Raw genomic sequence first — 26,856 nt, forward strand, 5'->3', positions numbered from 1 at the left:
CAACGTATGAAATCCATTTCTGATCTCGGTATATTTATTTGATTTTCTTTTCGAATCTGTAGTCTTGTATATATATTCTGAATGTTCAGTGAACACTGTGCAACGTAACACATTGAGTGAATCACACTCTCCGAGCTCTATGTTAAGTTGAGCTCCTGACAAACACCCATCAAAGTCGTTTAATTATTCATTATGTGATAGACAAAGCCCTGTTTGACTTGATGTAGTCGTACACCGAATAGCTGCCATTTCAAAATAACTAATAAGTGGGATTCACGAGTCTTGATGTAAAATCTAAATATTTATCTACTTTTCTGTAGTATTTATGCATTATAGATATTTAATAAACATTGTGCTATCTAAAACATTTAGTGAATGCGGTTCTTCATGTGCTATGTTGCCTGCGTGTTGTTCATGATTATAGTCTGATCCCTGCAGCTGGCCACAAATACCAACTTCACGGTTACTACTATTGGACATACTGTAGACCAGGTTCAACACTTTCACTTCTAAGAACACATAACTTATTTTTCTGTTCAGTGTTCAGAACGCCCACAGCAGCTGTGGTAAGTAAGTGGTTAAAGCGTTCGCCTGTTACTCTGATGACCCAGGTTCGATTTTTTTCATGTGTACAATGTGTGTCCCCGTCCTGATACAGTTTTAAACTCACTCACTCACTCACTCACTCACTCACTCACTCACTCACTCACTCACTCACTCACTCACTCACTCACTCACTCACTCACTCACTCACTCACTCACTCACTCACTCACTCACAGAGCCTAGTGCTTGTATGGAAGTCACGGTTCACCATGATGTCCCTGTGGAACAAAGAGCGGTTGTTAAAACAAAATCAGCTCTGTGTATGTTGCACGTCCATGTTAATAGGTGGGCGTCACGATCACCTGAAGGCTAGGATTTCTCTGTAGAACAAAGAGCGATTATTCAAAACATACCGAACGCTACAACTGTTGTTCACTCTATGGAACGGCAGCAGCTTCCTATTTAAGGGATCTTGAAGGAGATAATGTTTTACTGAGCATGATTTTTATAAAACAACACATAAACGTTCTTTGCATGATGGTGAAGTCTGGCGGCCAAATCTGACCAAATCCTCCCTGCAGTGAGTGAGTGAGTGAGTGAGTGAGTTAAGATTTATCGTCACATCGGCATATTTCAGCACATTTACTACTGAAATGAAACATATGTCTACCATAAAAAACCCATCAACAAAGGACAGTAAAACAACTAGAATATCACAATTAGCATTAAAACTAGCGCGGAAAGATAAAACTAATATCACTATGTGGACGATACAGTATAAAAACAGGCTATAGATCGCCAGCAACTGACGGTAGATCACCACACTAGGGACCATGGGGACTTACAGTACCTTTGCTACCAAAAATAAGACAAATACTACGCTTCAACCCGCTTTAAGGGTACACCCACTAACAATTCAAGTTACTGATCTAAACTCCCAATCATTAAAATACATCTATTCACAGAACATATTACTCACCTTCACAGCTGGTGGCAAGTACATACCGTCAGCTTCACTCTGTGGACAAACTGGACATGACAGGGAAGATACTGAAGTCTATCAACACGGGGGTCATCAAGAATACAGACTATATCCATGTCACCAGTAACAACAACTTGATAGTCAGTGAAAGAACAGTAAAATCCGTCGTATCTGTGACAAGTGAAGGAGAAATTGTTTTCTGAATTTTCCAGAACTCTGAATTATCCATTGGGTATCACAACAACCAGCACATGTAATATCCTGCTTGTAGACCGGGACTCCCACAAGGTGATTCAGCTGACAGACTCGGGACACTTTGTCAGAGATATCCTCACACTACAGGATGGTCTGAAATATCTTCGTGGTATCTGTCTTGATGAGGACAGGTTTGTGTACGTTACATCTGGGCGATATGTGAAGGTATTCAAGTTCAGAACGTGAGACGTGTTTCAAATGTGAACAGAATTTAATCACACAACAAATTACAGGCAAATGTAACAGGTCAACGTTCAATAAACAATTTTATCAATGCACTGGGTGAATCATGTTCTCAGTGTTCTATGTTGTCTGCCTGCTTTTAATAACTGAATTGTGACCCTTGGCCACAAAATTAGGACATTGACGAAACACTGGATCTCATAGTTTTAGCCTTAGGGATGAGACAAACCATGATAAAGAAAACAGTGGCAGACATCTATTATTATTCTTTCATTATTCATTATGTGATCGACCAGGCAGTATGTGATTTGACGTAATCGTAAGCCGCATAGACGTCCTTCCAAAATTATACAAAGTACGATTCACGAACTGACATTTGTGCCGTCTTTGTAAAATCTAAATAATTATCTACATTTCTCAGTTATGTACGTTTCCGTAGTTATTTACATGTATTATGAATATTCAGTAAACATTGTGCAACGTTTAGTTAATCATGTTTTCTATGTTCTATGTTGCCTGCATGTTTATCATAACTATAATCTTACCCCTGAAGCTGGCCACAAACACAAAGTTCACTGTATTCGTAATTGACCATTATGTGGAGCAGGTTCAACAATTTTACTGTTCAAGGCAAAACGTATTTTGATGATCAATCTTCAGAACACCCACTGCAACTGGGCTAGCTAAGCGGTTAAAGCGCTTGTAACACTGATGACGCAGGTTCGATTCCCTACTTGGGTAAAATGTGTATCTCCCGTCCGTGATATTGCTCATATATTGTCTCTAAACAAACTCACTCACTCACTCACTCACTCACTCACTCTGTGTGGAACAAAGAGGGGTTTTTTTTCAGATCATACCGAGCACTACAGCTGTTGCTCACTCTGTGGAACGGCAGTAGTTTCCTGGTGCACAACATGATGCCATGACGTCACGTGACCATGAAGTTGTGGATATATCTGATACCATCAAAAGAAAAGCCAAGCAACGCTTCATGTGTAAAATCCACAAAGACAAACAGATCGAGTTGTTCTGTAAGGATTTGAGAAAGGCCATTTGTCATACATGCTGCAGTATAAAACACAGGAAATGTGACGATGTAGATACTTTAGATAACATGACCCCTGTTGTCAGAGAACACTTGTCAAATCAAAGTCAAGAACTGAAACTTAAAATGACAACTGCAGAAAATCGAGTGATCCTCACAAAATCTCAAATTGAACAAGCAGAGTCTAATGTGCAGAGTATCGAGGAGGAAATCAGCCAGTTACGTCAAACGTTGGTAGAAGAGATTCTGGTCAAGGGATCATGAAGGAAATACTACTTTGCTGAGCGTGATTTGTATCCCCCTAAAACGTAGGTCTATGCCCTAAGAGTTCGGACAAAACAGAAAGTATATTTTCATAATACTGAAGTCTGGTGGTCAAATCATAGCTGGAACTCTTTGTACGTGCGTGTGTCTGTACGTGCTTTCGTGCATGTGCATGTGAAACGTTGCGGAAAAGTAAATCACTGCTACTCACTTGTCACTTTGTTGTTAGGGTTTGGATTAGTTCGCAACTTCTTAATGTTCCCTTCTATTCGTACTTTGTTGCCAGTTCACTGCTCAATACCCCAGCAAGAAATTATCAGGTTTTGTGATCATGGTCTGATGATAAATGAATCAAGTGATTAGCACTACATCAGTGATCAGTTAGTATGGGATGACTTGAAACAGTTCTGAATGTCTGACAACACGAAACTAAGCGAGCATGGACCAGACAATCTTGTGATTAAAATTAGATTAATGAGTAATTTGTATCGGAGGACGGGCATCAAACTTGTCTGTGAGTGTGATCCGCTAATACTACCAGTAGCTTCCAACCACACGTTGAAATCATCATAAAGGGTGGTGTTGCAGCATATTGGTTACAACATTCGCTTGTCACACTGAAAGCCCGGGTTCGATTCGTAGGTACAGTGTGTGAAGACTGTGTCTGGTTTTCCCTATCGTGGTATCGGTGGAATATTGCCAACTCACTCACTCCGTAAGAGGCGACTAACGGGATCGGGTCGTCAGGCTCGCTGACATGGTTGATACACGTCAGATCGATGCTCATGTTGTTGATCACTGGATTCGATTACTTAGTGACCACCGCCATATAGCTGGAATATTGCTGAGTGTGACGTAAACCTCAACTCACTCACTCACCCACTCACTCACTCACTCACTCACTATGTTTTATGGAAGAGATCGCCACAGAATACACAGAAAATGTCAGTGCTTCTGATAGCCTGTTCTTACAGAGCCTAAAACAAATATACATTATGTGAACGAGGAGTGACGTCAAAGTCGGTAGGGCGGTTACACAAAAAACATGGTCAAGACTACCACTTGTCCGACTTCCATTTTTGTGGTAGTCGCGGTGGCTGAGTAGGTTTGACAGTTGACTTAGTGTGCAGGTGATTTGATACCGACGCTGAGTGTGTGGGATAGACAGGGCCCTGGTTAACAAAGGGCTCGTAAGCCTAAGACCTCGTAAGTTTTCTCGTAGCCATTGTACCTCCTATACTGTAACACAGGAGCTATGGATGCTACGAGAAAAGTTACGAGATCTTAGGCTTGGGAGAGCTTTGTAAACTTATCTCCACAAAACACTAGATTCTGCACTCTATGGAGGAAGCGAACTCCGAAATATAACATGTGTGGCAACTCTCACACATAATTCGGCTGAGGCGAGTCCTTGAACTAACACATCAAATACGAACATCTCCCATAATAATAACCAGTGTGTTTCACCAGTGCGTGCAGGTACCGACACTCTTAAACAACAGTCGAAATAAAATAATGACATGAAAATCAGAGTGTGTTTACGTGGCTTTCAGCAATATTCCATCAATTTCAGGGGAACACCAGAAATACGTTTCACGTATTCCACCCTAGTCGGGGAATCGAACCCGGGTATTCGGCGAGACGCACCAACGGTTTCTCCAACAGGCTATCTCACCGCCCCAAGAAATAAGAAACGTTTTAAAACAGTCGCAAAAAGTTAATATGAAAATAACAGTTATGGTGCCAGTCAAACACATTATTAATTGTTAACATGGGAGGATGCGTTTCTTCTATGTTCAAAAGTATTATTTATCTACCTGAAATAGAACTAGAAATAGTTTTTTTCCCATGTAGGGCAAGTTTACGTTTACGTAGTAAAGCGTTGCACTGACTAAGCAGCCCAGCGTGAAGCATATTTAACACTCAAAAGAACTCAAGCGTTATTCATATATAAAAATCATTAACATTTCCTGTCAAGTATATCACCCAATTATTTTAAACCCGTATACACAACACAGTAATAAGCATTGATGTATGTGTGAAACAACCAGGTAACTTGGATCCCTTGATGTATCACACCAATGAACAAAACGCACATTACATGTTTTGCAGAAAATTGCGAGATAGAAAGACTAAACTATGTGTTATACTGATTCCACAGACTCGAACAGATGTTGTGAACAATTATTTCTACTTTGAAACGGGCCCATACCCAATAAAATATGTCATGTGAACGAAGCGACGTCATGTGACACACACGGCAACAAGGAAGTACATGTACAGCGGGTCAGTCCCCCTATTCACTCTCCTGTACTTGTGGTAAGTCACACGTTAATATGACACAATAGAAACAAAGATATTACAACCTATAACACTACATTGCGTTTTTAGCAAACATTTCGTCTGATTTTGACTGTTATCATGGGAGTAAGGAGTGGTTATTTCATTACGTTTCAGCACACGGACGGACGGAGGTTTCAGTTTAATTCAGAAAGTAGACTTGGTATCAACATGGACTAACGTATGTGCTAGTGTAGCGTCAGCGGTAGGAATTTCATTGCTGAAAACGGCTACGCACCTCGTTGCCTTGCTACACGCTGTTTGTGTTATCGAGATTAATTAACATAGGCCTATAGGTTTAAGCCACATCAGCTTTGTGGCGAAAAACATGATTTCCCTAGAGCTATGTCCCTTGGATTATCGTGCTTGCGTGCGTGCGTGCTTGCTTGCGTGCGTGTGTACGGCTTACTTACTTAACCGAACCTAATACATCTAGCCTGGTAGGGTCTGATTATGTGACAGTTTACATTCATGTGTACATTCACTGCTTACAGAACTTCTATATTTCCTAACCGTACTTTGTGAGCTACTTCCTGTATTTAGGAGGAAACAGTAACGACGTGAATCACACACCCTATTACCAATGCAAAATATGCGATACTGGATGTTTCAATATGATACAATAATAAACCCGGAACTAATTTTAGTGTGAACAATTTCTTTCAGCCGGCCATGCCCCGGTCATCTGTTAATTGCATACATTATACAAGAGTTAGTCCCCTTTCCCTTCAGCAGCACCAACGAATGCAGTCTGCCGTTCGTGCCAGGAGGTGTCTTCTATCGTCAGCTAAATTCTAACTGCGCATGTCTTGTAAACATGTTACCCGCTTTGATGCCGGGATGTTGCCTACATTTAAACATTTCAAGAAGACAAAACACTTTTACAATATTCTTGTTACAACTGCGACATCTGCAGTCATATATATTTAAGCTGTATTCCTCTTCAGATAGCGACAGCCAAGAAACTGGCAGACAACCACCTCACCTGTGTCATCTGCACTCAGGTCTTCACAGACCCTGCCACACTTCAGTGTAATCACACATTCTGTAAGTCCTGTCTGCTGAAATACACCAACACAGAGAATGAAGCAATACAAGCCAAGTCCATCCCATGTCCATCTTGTGGACAACTGACGAAGGTGACCTTCCCTGACAGCCCAGTAGAGGAGTGGGTCAGTCAGCTGAAACCAAGCCACGTCATACAGGGGCTGATGGACGACTTTGGACCTGGGACAAAAGGTAACGAATTGCTCCTTGATGAAAAGTACCTTCAAATATTATGTGATGATGTATTATGCATAACCTAGCTTTTCCACAGATATGATATGTAATGATGTGTTCAAGATTTATGCAGTTATGGAACAGAATTCTATTTTTTAGTAATTCTTAGACTTAATGAGTAGTTCCACTCCATGAAAGTAATGGAATATTTTTCTAATGCAACTCAAGCATTCATCATTTTGTCGATTTTTACTTTCCTTTCATGTAAACTCCTTACACTATTTTTTGTCATTACAGCGGCCTTTGTAAATGCATGCAATGTCTGCAAAACACAAGGGAACATAACTCCTGCCACATCGTGGTGCTCCGTCTGTGACGATGTTTTCTGTGATGGATGTCTGAAGATGCACAACATAATGTCAATGTCACGTGACCATGAAGTTGTGGATATATCTGATACCATCAAAAGAAAAGCCAAGCAACGCTTCATGTGTAAAATCCACAAAGACAAACAGGTCGAGTTGTTCTGTAAGGATTGCAGAAAGGCCATTTGTCATATATGCTGCAGTATAAAACACAGGAAATGTGACGACGTTGATACTTTAGACAACATGACCCCTGTTGTCAGAGACCACTTGTCAAATCAAAGCCAAGAACTGAAACTTAAAATGACAACTGCAGAAAATCGAATCATCCTCAAAAAATCTCGAATTCAACAATTGGAGTCTGATGCACAAGGCATCAAGGAGGGAATCAGTCTATTACGGCAGAAGCTGGTAGAAGTGATTTTAAGGAAGGAGAAGCAACTACTTGAGAAAGTTGATCGGTTTTCCAATAAACAAATACAGGAATTACAAGCAGAAATAAAATCCCAGGAGATCGAGTTGCAGATGTACCAGCAACAGTGTGAGTTCACGGCCAGTGCTGTCACATCCAACTGTGAGATGGACATGTATGCCCTCTATGAGTCGGTGTGTGAGGAGTCGAGTCACAATAGAGACAAGAACACCCGACCAGCACCAGGAAGGATCGTATTCACTCATGACATAGACAAGCTGAGAAACGTAGTGGATGATCTACAACTTGGAGAGGTTGCTGTGGTCTGTGGTGTGAGTGACCACCAGTCTACCCCTGTTCTACACCATACTATTGACTGTCAGGCAGCTATTGACAGTGGGGATAATGATTTGCATGACGTCACAGTGTTAACTGTTGATGGTGTAAAAGTAACAGTAGTTATAGACTTCAAGAACAAGAGCATCAAAACATATCAAACATCGAAACCAAACTCACAAAGTAATCATCTTCTACTTTCCAGTGGTCCTTGGCAAATAACAAAGTTAACTGAGAGTCAGATAGCAGTCTGTGTTCCGGTCAGTCAGGAAATAGTTACAGTTGGTGTTACCCCAGATCCTGTATTGCTCTCAACTATCAAAACAACTAAAATGTACTACAGTCTAGCCTTCCTGGGTCCTTCACAGCTGGTGGCAGGTACATATGGACAGTATCACTCTGTGGATATACTGGACATGACAGGGAAGATACTGAAGTCTATCAACACGGGGGTCATAAAGAGTCCAGACTATATCCATGTCACCAGTAACAACAACTTGATAGTCAGCGAAGGTGCAGTAAAATCCCTCGTATCTGTGACTAGTGAAGGTGAAGTTGTTTTCACCTACACTCCCAAAGGAGACAGAACTCTGAATTATCCATGGGGTATCACAATAACCAGCACAGGAGACATCCTGCTTGTAGAGGGGGACTCCCACAAGGTGATTCAGCTGACAGAGTCAGGACAGTTTGTCAGAGATGTCCTCATACGACAGGATGGTCTGGAATATCCTCGTGGTATCTGTCTTGATGGGGACAGCTTTGTGTACGTTACATGTGGGCGATATGTTAAGGTATTCAAGTTCAGATCGTCAGACGTGTTTCAAATATGAACAGAATTTAATCTTGATGGAGACGGGTTTGTGTTTGTTACATATGGATCGTATGGAAACGTATTCGATTTTAGAATGTGAATCGATTTCCACTTGTACATAATTCAATCAAACAAGACATTTTCTGTTACAGGCCAACCTCAGGTATTGTTATTGACGTGTTTTAATGTAAACCACAATATTAGAACATTCACGAAAAACCTGACCTCATGGATGGTAAGAAATAGTTCCAGCCATATGGATGAGACAAACTTTGATTGAGAAAACAGCAGCAGACATCCATTATTATCCTCCATTATTCATTGTGTGACGAATCAGGTCCCGTGTGACCTGAGGTAATAGTACCCCGTAATAGTAGTCATTCCAAAATAATCTAACATGCGACTCACGAGCTGTCAACTGTGCCGTCAATATGAAATTTGATATATTCGTTTCTTTGTAATCATGTGTATGTATTACGGATCTTCAATACACATTGTTCAATCTAGCACATTTAATGACTCATATTCTCTATGTTCTATGTTACATGCGTATTGTTCATGACTATATTGTGACCCCTCGCCATAAATACAAAGTTCAAAGTATTTCGTACTTCTGTTGTGGATATACGGTGGACCAGGCTTCATGCCTGTATTTTCATAAAAACAGAACTTGATTTGGTGGCAAATGTTGGGATCATCCACAGCAGTGGGGTAGCTAAGTGGTCAAAGCGTTCGCTCGTCACGTTGATGACCCAGGTTCGAATGCCTACATCGGTACACTGTGTGGAAGCCACTTCTTGGTGTCTCCCGTCGTTATATTGCTTGAATATCACTATGAACTTCCTCCCTCCCTCCCTCCCTCTCTGCTTCCCTCACTCACTCACTCATTCAATTCCTCGCTGTCCACCATTTTTGTGAATAACTGCAATACATCTCCTGTATACTAATTATTCAAACGCGCCCAACCACAGACCTCGGTGCTTGTATGAACATCACGATCACCTCAGGGCTAAGATGTTTTTTGTGGAACAGTGGGTGAGTCGGTCCATGAGACTGTGGGTGAGTGAGCGAGTGAGTTAAAATCATCGCATCAACAATATTACAACCAAAAAGCAAGGCAATCGATTTAAGATGCCTGCCGACAAAGGACAGTAAACCAAACTAGACTATCACAGATATTACATTTCAAAACTAGCAATTACATCTAAAATACTTTAACTATGGAGGGCGATACAACCTAAACATTGGCTATAGATCGCCAGTGATTGAAGGTCGATCACCATACGTGGAACCATTGGGACTTACAGTACCCTCGCTACCTGCATGGTCACTGGTTGGATTTACACCATCCCGTCAGATGCTGGCGATTGTAGGATAATTTAGCCAACAGATACAATAACACTACGTTTAAAATGTAGTAATTTTAAACATTACTTTGAAAGTTTTGGGACTTAACAGAGTGTGGAACAAAGTGCCGTTGTACAAAACAAACTTGCCCTATGAATGTCGTAAGTCTGTGTTAAGGTATGGAAGTCATGATCACCTTGGGGATAGGATCGCTCCGCAGAACATTATACAACACAAGTTTAGCTCTACAACTGTCGTACGTCTATTTCATGGAAATTCTGATAACCTTGGAGCAAATTACAGGCAAATGTAACGGGCCAACGTTCAATAAACAATTTTATCAATGCACTGGGTGAATCATGTTCTCAGTTTTCTATGTTGTCTGCCTGCTTTGAATAACTGTATTGTGACCCTTGGCCACAAAATTAGGACATTGACGAAACACTGTATCTCATAGTTTTAGCCTTAGGGATGAGACAAACCATGATAAAGAAAACAGTGGCAGACATCTATTATTATTCTTTCATTATTCATTATGTGATCGACCAGGCCCTATGTGATTTGACGTAATCGTATGCCGCATGGCCTTCCTTCGCAAATTAAGAAAACAGCAGCAGACATCCATTCTCATCCTCCATTATTCATTGTGTGACGGATCAGGTCCCTTGTGACCTGAGGTAATAGTACCCCGTAATAGTAGTCATTCCAAAATAATCTAACATGCGACTCACGAGCTGTCAACTGTGCCGTCAATATGAAATTTGATATATTCGTTTCTTTGTAATCATGTGTATGTATTACGGATCTTCAATACACATTGTTCAATCTAGCACATTTAATGACTCATATTCTCTATGTTCTATGTTACATGCGTATTGTTCATGACTATATTGTGACCCCTCGCCATAAATACAAAGTTCAAAGTATTTCGTACTTCTGTTGTGGATATACGGTGGACCAGGCTTCATGCCTGTATTTTCATAAAAACAGAACTTGATTTGGTGGCAAATGTTGGGATCATCCACAGCAGTGGGGTAGCTAAGTGGTCAAAGCGTTCGCTCGTCACGTTGATGACCCAGGTTCGAATGCCTACATCGGTACACTGTGTGGAAGCCACTTCTTGGTGTCTCCCGTCGTTATATTGCTTGAATATCACTATGAACTTCCTCCCTCCCTCCCTCCCTCTCTGCTTCCCTCACTCACTCACTCATTCAATTCCTCGCTGTCCACCATTTTTGTGAATAACTGCAATACATCTCCTGTATACTAATTATTCAAACGCGCCCAACCACAGACCTCGGTGCTTGTATGAACATCACGATCACCTCAGGGCTAAGATGTTTTTTGTGGAACAGTGGGTGAGTCGGTCCATGAGACTGTGGGTGAGTGAGCGAGTGAGTTAAAATCATCGCATCAACAATATTACAACCAAAAAGCAAGGCAATCGATTTAAGATGCCTGCCGACAAAGGACAGTAAACCAAACTAGACTATCACAGATATTACATTTCAAAACTAGCAATTACATCTAAAATACTTTAACTTTGGAGGGCGATACAACCTAAACATTGGCTATAGATCGCCAGTGATTGAAGGTCGATCACCATACGTGGAACCATTGGGACTTACAGTACTCTCGCTACCTGCATGGTCACTGGTTGGATTTACACCATCCCGTCAGATGCTGGCGATTGTAGGATAATTTAGCCAACAGATACAATAACACTACGTTTAAAATGTAGTAATTTTAAACATTACTTTGAAAGTTTTGGGACTTAACAGAGTGTGGAACAAAGTGCCGTTGTACAAAACAAACTTGCCCTATGAATGTCGTAAGTCTGTGTTAAGGTATGGAAGTCATGATCACCTTGGGGATAGGATCGCTCCGCAGAACATTATACAACACAAGTTTAGCTCTACAACTGTCGTACGTCTATTTCATGGAAATTCTGATAACCTTGGAGCAAATTACAGGCAAATGTAACGGGCCAACGTTCAATAAACAATTTTATCAATGCACTGGGTGAATCATGTTCTCAGTTTTCTATGTTGTCTGCCTGCTTTGAATAACTGTATTGTGACCCTTGGCCACAAAATTAGGACATTGACGAAACACTGTATCTCATAGTTTTAGCCTTAGGGATGAGACAAACCATGATAAAGAAAACAGTGGCAGACATCTATTATTATTCTTTCATTATTCATTATGTGATCGACCAGGCCCTATGTGATTTGACGTAATCGTATGCCGCATGGCCTTCCTTCGCAAATTAAGAAAACAGCAGCAGACATCCATTCTCATCCTCCATTATTCATTGTGTGACGGATCAGGTCCCTTGTGACCTGAGGTAATAGTACCCCGTAATAGTAGTCATTCCAAAATAATCTAACATGCGACTCACGAGCTGTCAACTGTGCCGTCAATATGAAATTTGATATATTCGTTTCTTTGTAATCATGTGTATGTATTACGGATCTTCAATACACATTGTTCAATCTAGCACATTTAATGACTCATATTCTCTATGTTCTATGTTACATGCGTATTGTTCATGACTATATTGTGACCCCTCGCCATAAATACAAAGTTCAAAGTATTTCGTACTTCTGTTGTGGATATACGGTGGACCAGGCTTCATGCCTGTATTTTCATAAAAACAGAACTTGATTTGGTGGCAAATGTTGGGATCATCCACAGCAGTGGGGTAGCTAAGTGGTCAAAGCGTTCGCTCGTCACGTTGATGACCCAGGTTCGAATGCCTACATCGGTACACTGTGTGGAAGCCACTTCTTGGTGTCTCCCGTCGTTATATTGCTTGAATATCACTATGAACTTCCTCCCTCCCTCCCTCCCTCTCTGCTTCCCTCACTCACTCACTCATTCAATTCCTCGCTGTCCACCATTTTTGTGAATAACTGCAATACATCTCCTGTATACTAATTATTCAAACGCGCCCAACCACAGACCTCGGTGCTTGTATGAACATCACGATCACCTCAGGGCTAAGATGTTTTTTGTGGAACAGTGGGTGAGTCGGTCCATGAGACTGTGGGTGAGTGAGCGAGTGAGTTAAAATCATCGCATCAACAATATTACAACCAAAAAGCAAGGCAATCGATTTAAGATGCCTGCCGACAAAGGACAGTAAACCAAACTAGACTATCACAGATATTACATTTCAAAACTAGCAATTACATCTAAAATACTTTAACTATGGAGGGCGATACAACCTAAACATTGGCTATAGATCGCCAGTGATTGAAGGTCGATCACCATACGTGGAACCATTGGGACTTACAGTACTCTCGCTACCTGCATGGTCACTGGTTGGATTTACACCATCCCGTCAGATGCTGGCGATTGTAGGATAATTTAGCCAACAGATACAATAACACTACGTTTAAAATGTAGTAATTTTAAACATTACTTTGAAAGTTTTGGGACTTAACAGAGTGTGGAACAAAGTGCCGTTGTACAAAACAAACTTGCCCTATGAATGTCGTAAGTCTGTGTTAAGGTATGGAAGTCATGATCACCTTGGGGATAGGATCGCTCCGCAGAACATTATACAACACAAGTTTAGCTCTACAACTGTCGTACGTCTATTTCATGGAAATTCTGATAACCTTGGAGCAAATTACAGGCAAATGTAACGGGCCAACGTTCAATAAACAATTTTATCAATGCACTGGGTGAATCATGTTCTCAGTTTTCTATGTTGTCTGCCTGCTTTGAATAACTGTATTGTGACCCTTGGCCACAAAATTAGGACATTGACGAAACACTGTATCTCATAGTTTTAGCCTTAGGGATGAGACAAACCATGATAAAGAAAACAGTGGCAGACATCTATTATTATTCTTTCATTATTCATTATGTGATCGACCAGGCCCTATGTGATTTGACGTAATCGTATGCCGCATGGCCTTCCTTCGCAAATTAAGAAAACAGCAGCAGACATCCATTCTCATCCTCCATTATTCATTGTGTGACGGATCAGGTCCCTTGTGACCTGAGGTAATAGTACCCCGTAATAGTAGTCATTCCAAAATAATCTAACATGCGACTCACGAGCTGTCAACTGTGCCGTCAATATGAAATTTGATATATTCGTTTCTTTGTAATCATGTGTATGTATTACGGATCTTCAATACACATTGTTCAATCTAGCACATTTAATGACTCATATTCTCTATGTTCTATGTTACATGCGTATTGTTCATGACTATATTGTGACCCCTCGCCATAAATACAAAGTTCAAAGTATTTCGTACTTCTGTTGTGGATATACGGTGGACCAGGCTTCATGCCTGTATTTTCATAAAAACAGAACTTGATTTGGTGGCAAATGTTGGGATCATCCACAGCAGTGGGGTAGCTAAGTGGTCAAAGCGTTCGCTCGTCACGTTGATGACCCAGGTTCGAATGCCTACATCGGTACACTGTGTGGAAGCCACTTCTTGGTGTCTCCCGTCGTTATATTGCTTGAATATCACTATGAACTTCCTCCCTCCCTCCCTCCCTCTCTGCTTCCCTCACTCACTCACTCATTCAATTCCTCGCTGTCCACCATTTTTGTGAATAACTGCAATACATCTCCTGTATACTAATTATTCAAACGCGCCCAACCACAGACCTCGGTGCTTGTATGAACATCACGATCACCTCAGGGCTAAGATGTTTTTTGTGGAACAGTGGGTGAGTCGGTCCATGAGACTGTGGGTGAGTGAGCGAGTGAGTTAAAATCATCGCATCAACAATATTACAACCAAAAAGCAAGGCAATCGATTTAAGATGCCTGCCGACAAAGGACAGTAAACCAAACTAGACTATCACAGATATTACATTTCAAAACTAGCAATTACATCTAAAATACTTTAACTTTGGAGGGCGATACAACCTAAACATTGGCTATAGATCGCCAGTGATTGAAGGTCGATCACCATACGTGGAACCATTGGGACTTACAGTACTCTCGCTACCTGCATGGTCACTGGTTGGATTTACACCATCCCGTCAGATGCTGGCGATTGTAGGATAATTTAGCCAACAGATACAATAACACTACGTTTAAAATGTAGTAATTTTAAACATTACTTTGAAAGTTTTGGGACTTAACAGAGTGTGGAACAAAGTGCCGTTGTACAAAACAAACTTGCCCTATGAATGTCGTAAGTCTGTGTTAAGGTATGGAAGTCATGATCACCTTGGGGATAGGATCGCTCCGCAGAACATTATACAACACAAGTTTAGCTCTACAACTGTCGTACGTCTATTTCATGGAAATTCTGATAACCTTGGAGCAAATTACAGGCAAATGTAACGGGCCAACGTTCAATAAACAATTTTATCAATGCACTGGGTGAATCATGTTCTCAGTTTTCTATGTTGTCTGCCTGCTTTGAATAACTGTATTGTGACCCTTGGCCACAAAATTAGGACATTGACGAAACACTGTATCTCATAGTTTTAGCCTTAGGGATGAGACAAACCATGATAAAGAAAACAGTGGCAGACATCTATTATTATTCTTTCATTATTCATTATGTGATCGACCAGGCCCTATGTGATTTGACGTAATCGTATGCCGCATGGCCTTCCTTCGCAAATTAAGAAAACAGCAGCAGACATCCATTCTCATCCTCCATTATTCATTGTGTGACGGATCAGGTCCCTTGTGACCTGAGGTAATAGTACCCCGTAATAGTAGTCATTCCAAAATAATCTAACATGCGACTCACGAGCTGTCAACTGTGCCGTCAATATGAAATTTGATATATTCGTTTCTTTGTAATCATGTGTATGTATTACGGATCTTCAATACACATTGTTCAATCTAGCACATTTAATGACTCATATTCTCTATGTTCTATGTTACATGCGTATTGTTCATGACTATATTGTGACCCCTCGCCATAAATACAAAGTTCAAAGTATTTCGTACTTCTGTTGTGGATATACGGTGGACCAGGCTTCATGCCTGTATTTTCATAAAAACAGAACTTGATTTGGTGGCAAATGTTGGGATCATCCACAGCAGTGGGGTAGCTAAGTGGTCAAAGCGTTCGCTCGTCACGTTGATGACCCAGGTTCGAATGCCTACATCGGTACACTGTGTGGAAGCCACTTCTTGGTGTCTCCCGTCGTTATATTGCTTGAATATCACTATGAACTTCCTCCCTCCCTCCCTCCCTCTCTGCTTCCCTCACTCACTCACTCATTCAATTCCTCGCTGTCCACCATTTTTGTGAATAACTGCAATACATCTCCTGTATACTAATTATTCAAACGCGCCCAACCACAGACCTCGGTGCTTGTATGAACATCACGATCACCTCAGGGCTAAGATGTTTTTTGTGGAACAGTGGGTGAGTCGGTCCATGAGACTGTGGGTGAGTGAGCGAGTGAGTTAAAATCATCGCATCAACAATATTACAACCAAAAAGCAAGGCAATCGATTTAAGATGCCTGCCGACAAAGGACAGTAAACCAAACTAGACTATCACAGATATTACATTTCAAAACTAGCAATTACATCTAAAATACTTTAACTTTGGAGGGCGATACAACCTAAACATTGGCTATAGATCGCCAGTGATTGAAGGTCGATCACCATACGTGGAACCATTGGGACTTACAGTACTCTCGCTACCTGCATGGTCACTGGTTGGATTTACACCATCCCGTCAGATGCTGGCGATTGTAGGATAATTTAGCCAACAGATACAATAACACTACGTTTAAAATGTAGTAATTTTAAACATTACTTTGAAAGTTTTGGGACTTAACAAAGTGTGGAACAAAGTGCCGTTGTACAAAACAAACTTGCCCTATGAATGTCGTAAGTCTGTGTTAAGGTATGGAAGTCATGATCACCTTGGGGATAGGATCGCTCCGCAGAACATTATACAACACAAGTTTAGCTCTACAACTGTCGTACGTCTATTTCATGGAAATTCTGATAACCTTGGAGCAAATTACAGGCAAATGTAACGGGCCAACGTTCAATAAACAATTTTATCAATGCACTGGGTGAATCATGTTCTCAGTTTTCTATGTTGTCTGCCTGCTTTGAATAACTGTATTGTGACCCTTGGCCACAAAATTAGGACATTGACGAAACACTGTATCTCATAGTTTTAGCCTTAGGGATGAGACAAACCATGATAAAGAAAACAGTGGCAGACATCTATTATTATTCTTTCATTATTCATTATGTGATCGACCAGGCCCTATGTGATTTGACGTAATCGTATGCCGCATGGCCTTCCTTCGCAAATTAAGAAAACAGCAGCAGACATCCATTCTCATCCTCCATTATTCATTGTGTGACGGATCAGGTCCCTTGTGACCTGAGGTAATAGTACCCCGTAATAGTAGTCATTCCAAAATAATCTAACATGCGACTCACGAGCTGTCAACTGTGCCGTCAATATGAAATTTGATATATTCGTTTCTTTGTAATCATGTGTATGTATTACGGATCTTCAATACACATTGTTCAATCTAGCACATTTAATGACTCATATTCTCTATGTTCTATGTTACATGCGTATTGTTCATGACTATATTGTGACCCCTCGCCATAAATACAAAGTTCAAAGTATTTCGTACTTCTGTTGTGGATATACGGTGGACCAGGCTTCATGCCTGTATTTTCATAAAAACAGAACTTGATTTGGTGGCAAATGTTGGGATCATCCACAGCAGTGGGGTAGCTAAGTGGTCAAAGCGTTCGCTCGTCACGTTGATGACCCAGGTTCGAATGCCTACATCGGTACACTGTGTGGAAGCCACTTCTTGGTGTCTCCCGTCGTTATATTGCTTGAATATCACTATGAACTTCCTCCCTCCCTCCCTCCCTCTCTGCTTCCCTCACTCACTCACTCATTCAATTCCTCGCTGTCCACCATTTTTGTGAATAACTGCAATACATCTCCTGTATACTAATTATTCAAACGCGCCCAACCACAGACCTCGGTGCTTGTATGAACATCACGATCACCTCAGGGCTAAGATGTTTTTTGTGGAACAGTGGGTGAGTCGGTCCATGAGACTGTGGGTGAGTGAGCGAGTGAGTTAAAATCATCGCATCAACAATATTACAACCAAAAAGCAAGGCAATCGATTTAAGATGCCTGCCGACAAAGGACAGTAAACCAAACTAGACTATCACAGATATTACATTTCAAAACTAGCAATTACATCTAAAATACTTTAACTATGGAGGGCGATACAACCTAAACATTGGCTATAGATCGCCAGTGATTGAAGGTCGATCACCATACGTGGAACCATTGGGACTTACAGTACTCTCGCTACCTGCATGGTCACTGGTTGGATTTACACCATCCCGTCAGATGCTGGCGATTGTAGGATAATTTAGCCAACAGATGCAAAAACACTACGTTTAAAATGTAGTAATTTTAAACTTTACTTTGAAAGTTTTGGGACTTAACAGAGTGTGGAACAAAGTGCGGTTGTTCAAAACAAACTTGCCCTATGAATGCCGAGAGTCTTTGTTAAGGTATGGAAGTCATGATCACCTTGGGGATAAGCTCGCTCCACGGAACACTGTACAACATTCGTTAAGTTCTACAACTGTCGTACGTCTATTTCATGAAAATTCTGATAACCTTAGAGCTAAGACCGCTCTGTGAAACAGCAAGAGATTTTTGGCTAAGGGACCTTGAAAAAGATATAAGTTTGTATTTTGCTAAGCACGAAATAGTTTTTCAATTAAGTCTTGATGTTAAGGTTAAGACAAAACGTAAAACGTGAGTTATTTTCATGATCCCAGAATCTGGTTGTGAAGAAATACCTACAAGAATAAGGAAAAATTCTAACCTCAAACTGTGAGTGTTATTTTGTGTGGTCAGTTCTTCAGGATTTCTTGCCTTGCCCCTCACCGTGTAGCAATCCAGATTTGTAATAATGACCTGAAGATATTCGATGGCGAGTCTGGACCAGATAACCCAATGAGTAAACACAACGTCGGTATGCAATTTCTAATTCATATCTGATGGAATGTCAACATGAAAATATGCACGCATCCAGTGATTAAATGATATCAATGAGTAATGTGTATCAGATGACAGGCATCAATCTAGTCTATGAGTTTGATCACACGACCTTACTAGCTGTCTTCTGCAGCAGGCATGGGAAGCTGATGACCAACCACACGTTGAGATCATGATGAAGGGCAGTGTGGTGGCCTTGTGGTTAAAACATTTGCTTGTCACGCCGAAGACCCGGATTTGATTCATGGAACAATGTGTGACGCCTGTGTCTGTGGTCACCTGCCGTGATATCACGTGGTAAAGTGTCAAAACATCAAACTCATTCACTTACTCAAATCATAATAACAGTAATTACTACAAAACAATCTTTTAAGTTCAAATTGTTTATTGTGTGATATTTTTCTACAGCTTTGTACATATTATGTTTAAGGTATTATTTTCAATTGTGACACAGTCAAACACAATAGCACTGGACAGAAGGAAGAAAATCACAAGGGTTAAAGCATCTAGACTGGACAGTTAAAGTGAAAGGGGTTAACACTAGCAGTCACTGTCCATCACTTGCAGCCTTTACCCTTAACACTTGCTACAAGTGCAATGGTTTTAATGTCAAACATGTAATACCAGTCAGCAGCAGAAGGGTTAAGGTGGTGACGACACAGGATCAGCATCCAAGAGCTTCAACATTTTCAGGATTTCAATAAAATACCTATTGTCATCTCTGCAGAAACATTACAAAGGTGATCCAGGATTCATCAGGGACAAAATAACTTCTAAATTACACCTTCAGTTTATATCTATGAACTTTATATTTTTCCATGCACTGCAGTGAGTGGAGGGTCACTTCCCCAGGTAGATTTCAAGAAAACTGATTTTTGTGGTTGTGTTATAAGGGTCCATAATGAAATAAGGATTTTATAAGAATTGTTCAAAGCTCTAGACCCCGACAGTTGAATAAAATATTCTTACCAGGTGCAGTCTTGTCGTTTGGCTCTTGAGTATCAATATCATGAATAGCAATTAATGCAAAACTTGTCCCCAATCGGAAGCAATTATGAATAGGACCTCAGTATATTACCTTAATATCATTTAGCTCCCTACTGCAATTTGTGTCCGGTCAAGGCAGCTGCTGGAAATGACAATGCTACCCAATAGTAGTCATCTATACCGCCATTCATTCCATTTTAAAATGTATGGATTTGAATGTCTCTTATCTTATATCATAACACCTGTCTACTGTTCAAGGAAGAGATATTGCTGAAACATCATCACCAATATCTCCATATAAATTTTGAAACCATCAGCTCCTGTTCTGTGTCGTCAAAATCAGTACATTATATGCAAAAGTGCAATACTGACTTCAACACGTGACTACAGTACACCCCTAGAATTTGGTTCAGACTCTCCCATGATAACATGTTGAAGAATCCATTTTGAAAATATAGGGTTGAAAGAATTCATGAATATGACAAAGCCAGTGCAAAGTTCAAAAGTCCATCACAATTTGGAATTCATTGGAAATATATTACAGTTTCCCTTGCTAAGTGATACAGACAAACACAAAACCAATTGCCTTGTCTCGGGCCTGGTGATCTATGTACAGTTAACCATTCCAATGTAACAAGCCATTGTCTCTCAGTAATATTTGCAGTCTCAATCTTGTCTTCGGGACTTTAATACATACATTTATTTCACATACACCTACAGATATCCATCAAAATTTCAGTGTACAATTTCTTCAAGGACCAACACTTAGGCCTTAATACATTTTGGTGGCTTGCTTTAACAGTAATGATTTTCACTCTGCTGCAAACTAGATTGTTGATTATTTATAAAAGGTGAATATTCCATATATTATTTTCATAATACTGTGGGTTCCTCTGCATCTTAGCTTTTTCATGAAAAATGGCAGAATATCTTTCAACAACATTGATGCCATATTACGTCTTCAGTTAAATCAGTTTGAAAAATTAACATTCAACAAATATTAGAATTTGAATGATTTTATCAACATGCAAAGAAGGAAATAAGTCACTTCACATACAATTACATGCTAATTTTCATTTAATCATATGGAACTTTAACAATTAAACTTCATTCACGCCACATTTTCATAACTGCATTACCCTAGCCAGAACATCAATGCCATGATCCATGTCAAAGTTCACTTGCTAGTCTACAGAAATGCTATAAAAACATACAAAAGGGTATCACATTCCATCACGGTGTCCAAGGTAATTATAAGAAGAATTATGCAATAAAATGGACCATAGTTTGTTGATAACAATTCATTAACATCGGAATAAACAGTAACAATGAGGAAACAATATAGAAACAAGGAAACAAAACCATTTCACATAAGGGACATGTTGGTGTCAACATTTGCATTCAGGTTGCTGAGATGAATCGAAGACTTGCGATTGATGGATGTGAAACTGACGTGACATGTCGATATTGACGTGGTCAGTGTCAGTGCCGATTTCATCAAGTGCTTTTCACTCTTCTACAGGTGACTCAGCCTGACTAGTTCACGACTCAAACAGGTAATAAAATAACTAATTCTATTACTAACCCAGCCAGAAATTGATGATTATGCAAATCTAACATCAAAACTTGAGAAAGTTCCTTATAAACATAACATGAATTTTCAACACTTCAATATATTATCTGCACACTAAAATAAATAAATCTTGCTGCATGGTTTAACGCACTAAACAACAGACAACAACATATTCACAGTTTAACAGATTTACTCATAAGTACCCCTTAGGTCACTTCTTTTCAACAGTTGTATTTTCCAGAGCTGTATGGTTGATTTTGGAAACAAAAAAAAAACAAAACAAATTTTAACACATACCTAAAATAAACAGAACTGTCATTTGTGAAATTAATTTTGGGTGGATCCAAGCACTAACCATATCAATAAAGTTAAGTTATTGAAATTTCTTATAAGCACATGATTAATGATAACATCAGTTGTATTCCATACTGTTTCAAGGATTGTCAAAGTACCCAACAATAAACTGTTTTTGTGTCACATAATAATTAGAAATGCTTTAAGAAACTGGACTGCCCAGATATCACCTTTGTCTTGGAATGTTTAAATTCCACCAAGAATGCTCCAGAAATTACATATAATGATGAATCAAAATTATTTTTGCAATATTGAGGCTCATTCGTTTTCAAGAGCATATTCCCTTGTTCACGTGGAACTAACGTAGTTGACATTACAATGGGAAAGCAGTATATGAAATCAAACTTTGACCTAAACCAACAAAATAATTTAATAGAGGATATTTTCATGTGAAATTTAACTGATTTAATATATCATCATTGCATCCATATAACACCATGTCCCATCACTAGCAATGTTCAATATTTGATAGTACCAGAGGACTACAACCTGAGCGATCCAACTAACAATGGCTTAAATATAAGCCAATATTTGATACTGCTTTTTTTCATTTGCAACCTCATTCTGATTTACTGTATCAACCGGTATTGACTGTAAATTTCAAAAGGAAGTCATTGTTCTCAATGGCAATATTCACAAACTAAAGATCAACAAAAATTAAACAACAAACAAAATCCTCTCATTTAATTTGATTAGGATACAAATACATTAAAAACCTATACACTGGGCTCCCACTGGATGCTGATATCTCACAGAATCCATGTGATCTTAATCTATTCAAACATCTTAAACCACCCACCACAATTTGAAGAAATCTCAGCATCGATTTCTTAACATGAAAAACAAAAATGTTTATTATTCACTGATTTGTTAGCAGGCAAAGACATTTATCAATAATTAATGTCCACAAATGTCCACAAATGTCCACATGTTCTTATATCAGCAGTGCTTTGTTATGATTGCTACACTGGGTTAAGTCTAAAAGCTGCTAAACTGTACATCCTGCTAGCCCTCTACTATAGCAAAGCTTACAATCTAGTACTACCAAGCGAGCCCTGAGTTAACAAATAACACAAATACATAGCCTGTAGAGGACTCCAACACCTGTAAAAATTTCCCAAGCCTCTCTCGTTATCAAACTGTAATTCTATTACATAATAAATAGTATTTCAACTTACTTTTATTTGTAAATGGTTTAGAACCTTTTAATTCTGCACAATGGCGGTAACGATACATCCAGACCTTCATTCGATTCAACTTTTGATACTGAACCCTCGATTTGATTTGACCTTAAAGTTTTATAAATATTTGTGAAACAATTTCTTGACTTTTGAGCTATCATAAACATTTATCTTGTGTAAAAAAAAACAACAAAAAAACATCTCATAGAAGACTGTAGCTAACATTAGCACATTATTTTCTTGCTTTATCTCAGACGCATATGACTAAAAATGAATAAATGTAAAGTCCAGACTCTCCTATATTTCACACAATTTCTATTAAACGCAGACTTTTTACCTTGAAAAAAAGTACAAAAATGATTGACTGCCTGATGTACATATTCATCTAAAATAAACTATGAAACAAACATCATAGCCTAGAAATATTTATGTTTGAAACATTCAGTGTAATCACCTCAGAGGTTCTTCAGAGTCAAGTGACTATATTACAAGATACCCATAAAGACTCCACAACACCCAACCAGTGTTAACAGTCATGTTCAAACCTAGACAACTGGAGAATGCAAACGGAAACTAAATAAAACTGAAACTGAACTTTAAAAAAAAAAGGTGAAAATGTCAAGCCCTCATTCAACAAAAACACTTTCCTAACTTACCAACTGCTGTCCAATATTACTGAATATTACCCTGAAATACTGTGCAAGTTTGTAAGTGAGTGAGATTAGTTTTATACTGCTTTTAGAAATATTCCAGCACTATCACAGCAGGGGACACCTTAAATTGGCTTGTATCCATGTGGAGAATTGATCCCGGATCTTCAGGACGACTAGTGAAAGTTTTAACCACTAGACTACCCCACTACCCAGCTGTGAAAGTTTGTATTACTCCCTAGACAAATATATATTCAAAGGTGAAAAAATTAAGTAGTTTTAGAGATACAGTTAATTTCTTTTTTCAATAAAACCTCCCAAATCAACACTCTTGGACTGCCATGTATGCTCTACAAGCATATATATGATAGAAAATAATCCTAAAGGGACGATGTTAATCATGCTAGGCCATCATACTCAACAATCAAGGGATCGGTAACTTCCCTCTTCCTCTATTACCCTTGGACCATTAAATAGATGGTTGATGAATAGTAACAATATTCTGACATCAGTTGCTGATCAATGCTGTATGTAAATAAGGCCAGACATATTTTGAACTTGTCTTATGAATCCTATCCCCAAACTGGAATTTGAACAAGTAACCCTAACAAAGCAGATTATTTCATTCCAACCAGAAACGAGTTGTGTTAAAAACAACACTTACTGTCACAGGATATAATCTGACTATCAAAATTTAATCATTTTAAATACTATTAAAAACCGAAATTTTTTCTCCCCAACTTAAAAAACGAGCTTTGATGAAACCTTGTTAGTTGTGTCTCTTGAACAGGGTATAATCTGACATCTGAATTATCCAACAATTTGCAAATTCCCAGATACTGTTTGGTTCCTGACAGCATGTCATTATCATCATTTTAAACACTGAATTATCTGACATCTGTACATTCTGAATTCCAACTCCGGTTATGCAGAGTCCATTGTATAACATTTGGAAGAATTATGAGAGTCTGACCTCATGTTGTACTTGACCTTAAGAGGGCAAATGTCCGTTTGACCCTATTCCTACAGAACTGTGGTGTGCATCAGACGCTGGAATGTGAGTTCAGTGTTCAGCCCCAGAAAGAACCATCTTTGGAACTTTTGGTCAGGTTTTGTTAAAAAACATACATTCAGATAATGTAAACTTACTTTCTAGGAAGGAAAAAATAAGTTGACATCAGCACTCTGATTCCAATACATTGAACTCTGACAAAGTTCCTTCTAAAGACAACACCATCTTCCGACATACAGATCAGAATCTCACAGACCCCACACATATAGAATGTCAAAAGTATTGCCGAAAAAACATGACAGAGAAAGATGAAAACTTATGTCATCCAAGGGTGATCCCTTTCCTCATTTTGGAATGTCTTCCACAAAAGAATTTACAAAACTAGAAGCATCTATATACAACATAAATAATTTAATTCAACTCCTTACGTCACTGCTGTACATGTGGCAAATTATACATATTTAAATAGAGAACTGCGTTCCCTGCCAAGGTCATGGCCACCTGGGTCACTGCAACCCAGGTCTTGGCAATGTAGGTCATTGCGACCTTCCTCTCCTTACCAATATTGCACTGTTGTGTTCACCCTTCACCTTAGAACAACCAAACACCAGGATTTCTAGGACAATATCGGATCATGGATGCAAATGAGCACACAACCAATTCATGTAATACAACACAGTAGAGTTACTCCCCTTGTCAGGGAGACAGTAATACTATGTCTACACCTACCATTGCACTGAAGATGCAAACCGAGATAGAAATATAGTATTATAAAAGTAAACTTAACATATGGTACATAGTTTATATCTGTGTTGATTAGGGAATGGAATAAATAAGTCAAAATAGGTCAGCAAGGTGTACGACCGAATCACAGAGTGCCGATTCCATGGTCTCAACATACTCCAACCAGAACAGGACTGACGAGTGTGAAGTGTTGAGCAGCACTGATCCCAGATCCAAGAGGTATTTTTTCACAGACAAAAGCCTGCAAAACATTATGCTACCCCAAGGTTATCAACACATGCAGCTCTCCCAATCACGTATCAATTGTTAGCCAATCGCTGATCAATGATTGCATGAGGGACGTCCTTTATCTCCCGTATCCTTCACTGCCACAGCGCCATCTTTGGCAATGTGGCATAAGTGTGTGCTTGACTGCAGCCTACGAATTAATGTACGGGGTACCACAGTGCCTGTTTCCATGGTAACATGGTGCGAGTATCCACAGTAACAATCTCTAGCCGGGGCTGGCGGGCAGGGTGGGGGCTGTGTCACTGTCTAGAACTGGTACCACTTCTTGTCTTTGTATCTGCTCATGATCTGGTGTGCTGCTTGAGCGAAACTCTCTGCCTGGGACAACATTTGGGCTGACTTGTCGTCTAGTTCGCCAATCTTCTCGCCTCTCTCCACCAAAGCCTGTACAGACAAATATTCCAGTGTAATTACAAAGTCATTGCAGCACCATATGTGGGTTATGCAACTCATCAATTATTCAAACGTGGGTTTCACCTGTGATGTGACATCTAACAGCTAATCTTGGGCACCTTTCACAAAGCTCTTGTCAGCCTAAGATCTGGTAACTTTTGTCATAGCATTCGCACCTCCTATACTGTAACATAGGGAGTATAACTGTTACGAGCAAAGTTACAAGATCTTAGGCTTACGAGAGCTTTGAGAAACGAGGCCCAGGACTAATACTTCTTCACAGATGTCAGAATTACATCTCTTTTAAAAACATTTGTTTGACTTTCATTTCAAACCTTTGATACTTATTTTAGCCATAATTTTATGGTCATAAAAATTACAAAGATTACACTTCATCATTATAAGGTGTGTACATAATACTTAAGAAATACAGTTCGTTCTACCACCATGTAAAGTGTAATAAAGCATACTTTCGCCCTGAACTATTATAGCTAAAGCACGAGGAGCTTGCGTCCAAGTGCTTTAACGTTATACTAGTTCAGG

General features: G+C 39.6%; 2 protein-coding genes across 10 annotated transcripts in view; one reads left to right on the forward strand and one right to left on the reverse strand.

The window, feature by feature from the left end:
• The first annotated feature begins 5,532 nt into the window (after positions 1-5,532).
• LOC137286503 (protein wech-like) lies at positions 5,533-9,367 on the forward strand. Its single transcript, XM_067818416.1, has 3 exons — positions 5,533-5,595; positions 6,564-6,855; positions 7,135-9,367. Exons 2-3 carry the CDS (start codon positions 6,828-6,830, stop codon positions 8,781-8,783), a joined length of 1,677 nt encoding a protein of 558 aa, XP_067674517.1. The 5' UTR covers positions 5,533-5,595; positions 6,564-6,827; the 3' UTR covers positions 8,784-9,367.
• Positions 9,368-19,498: 10,131 nt separating this feature from the next.
• The window catches only part of LOC137286501 (syntaxin-binding protein 5-like), a 125,206-nt gene continuing 117,848 nt past the window's right edge, over positions 19,499-26,856 (reverse strand). For 8 of the 9 annotated variants that reach the window (XM_067818408.1, XM_067818415.1, XM_067818414.1 and 5 more), the window contains one exon: positions 26,078-26,304. In XM_067818408.1, the coding sequence (XP_067674509.1) occupies positions 26,167-26,304 (138 nt within the window). In that variant the 3' untranslated portion in view covers positions 26,078-26,166. Of the gene's footprint in view, positions 26,305-26,856 lie in introns of all 9 variants that reach the window. The other variant, XM_067818409.1, reaches the window with a different exon arrangement.

The sequence above is a fragment of the Haliotis asinina genome, chromosome 6 (genome assembly GCF_037392515.1).
Source record: "Haliotis asinina isolate JCU_RB_2024 chromosome 6, JCU_Hal_asi_v2, whole genome shotgun sequence".
Taxonomy (NCBI): domain Eukaryota; kingdom Metazoa; phylum Mollusca; class Gastropoda; order Lepetellida; family Haliotidae; genus Haliotis; species Haliotis asinina.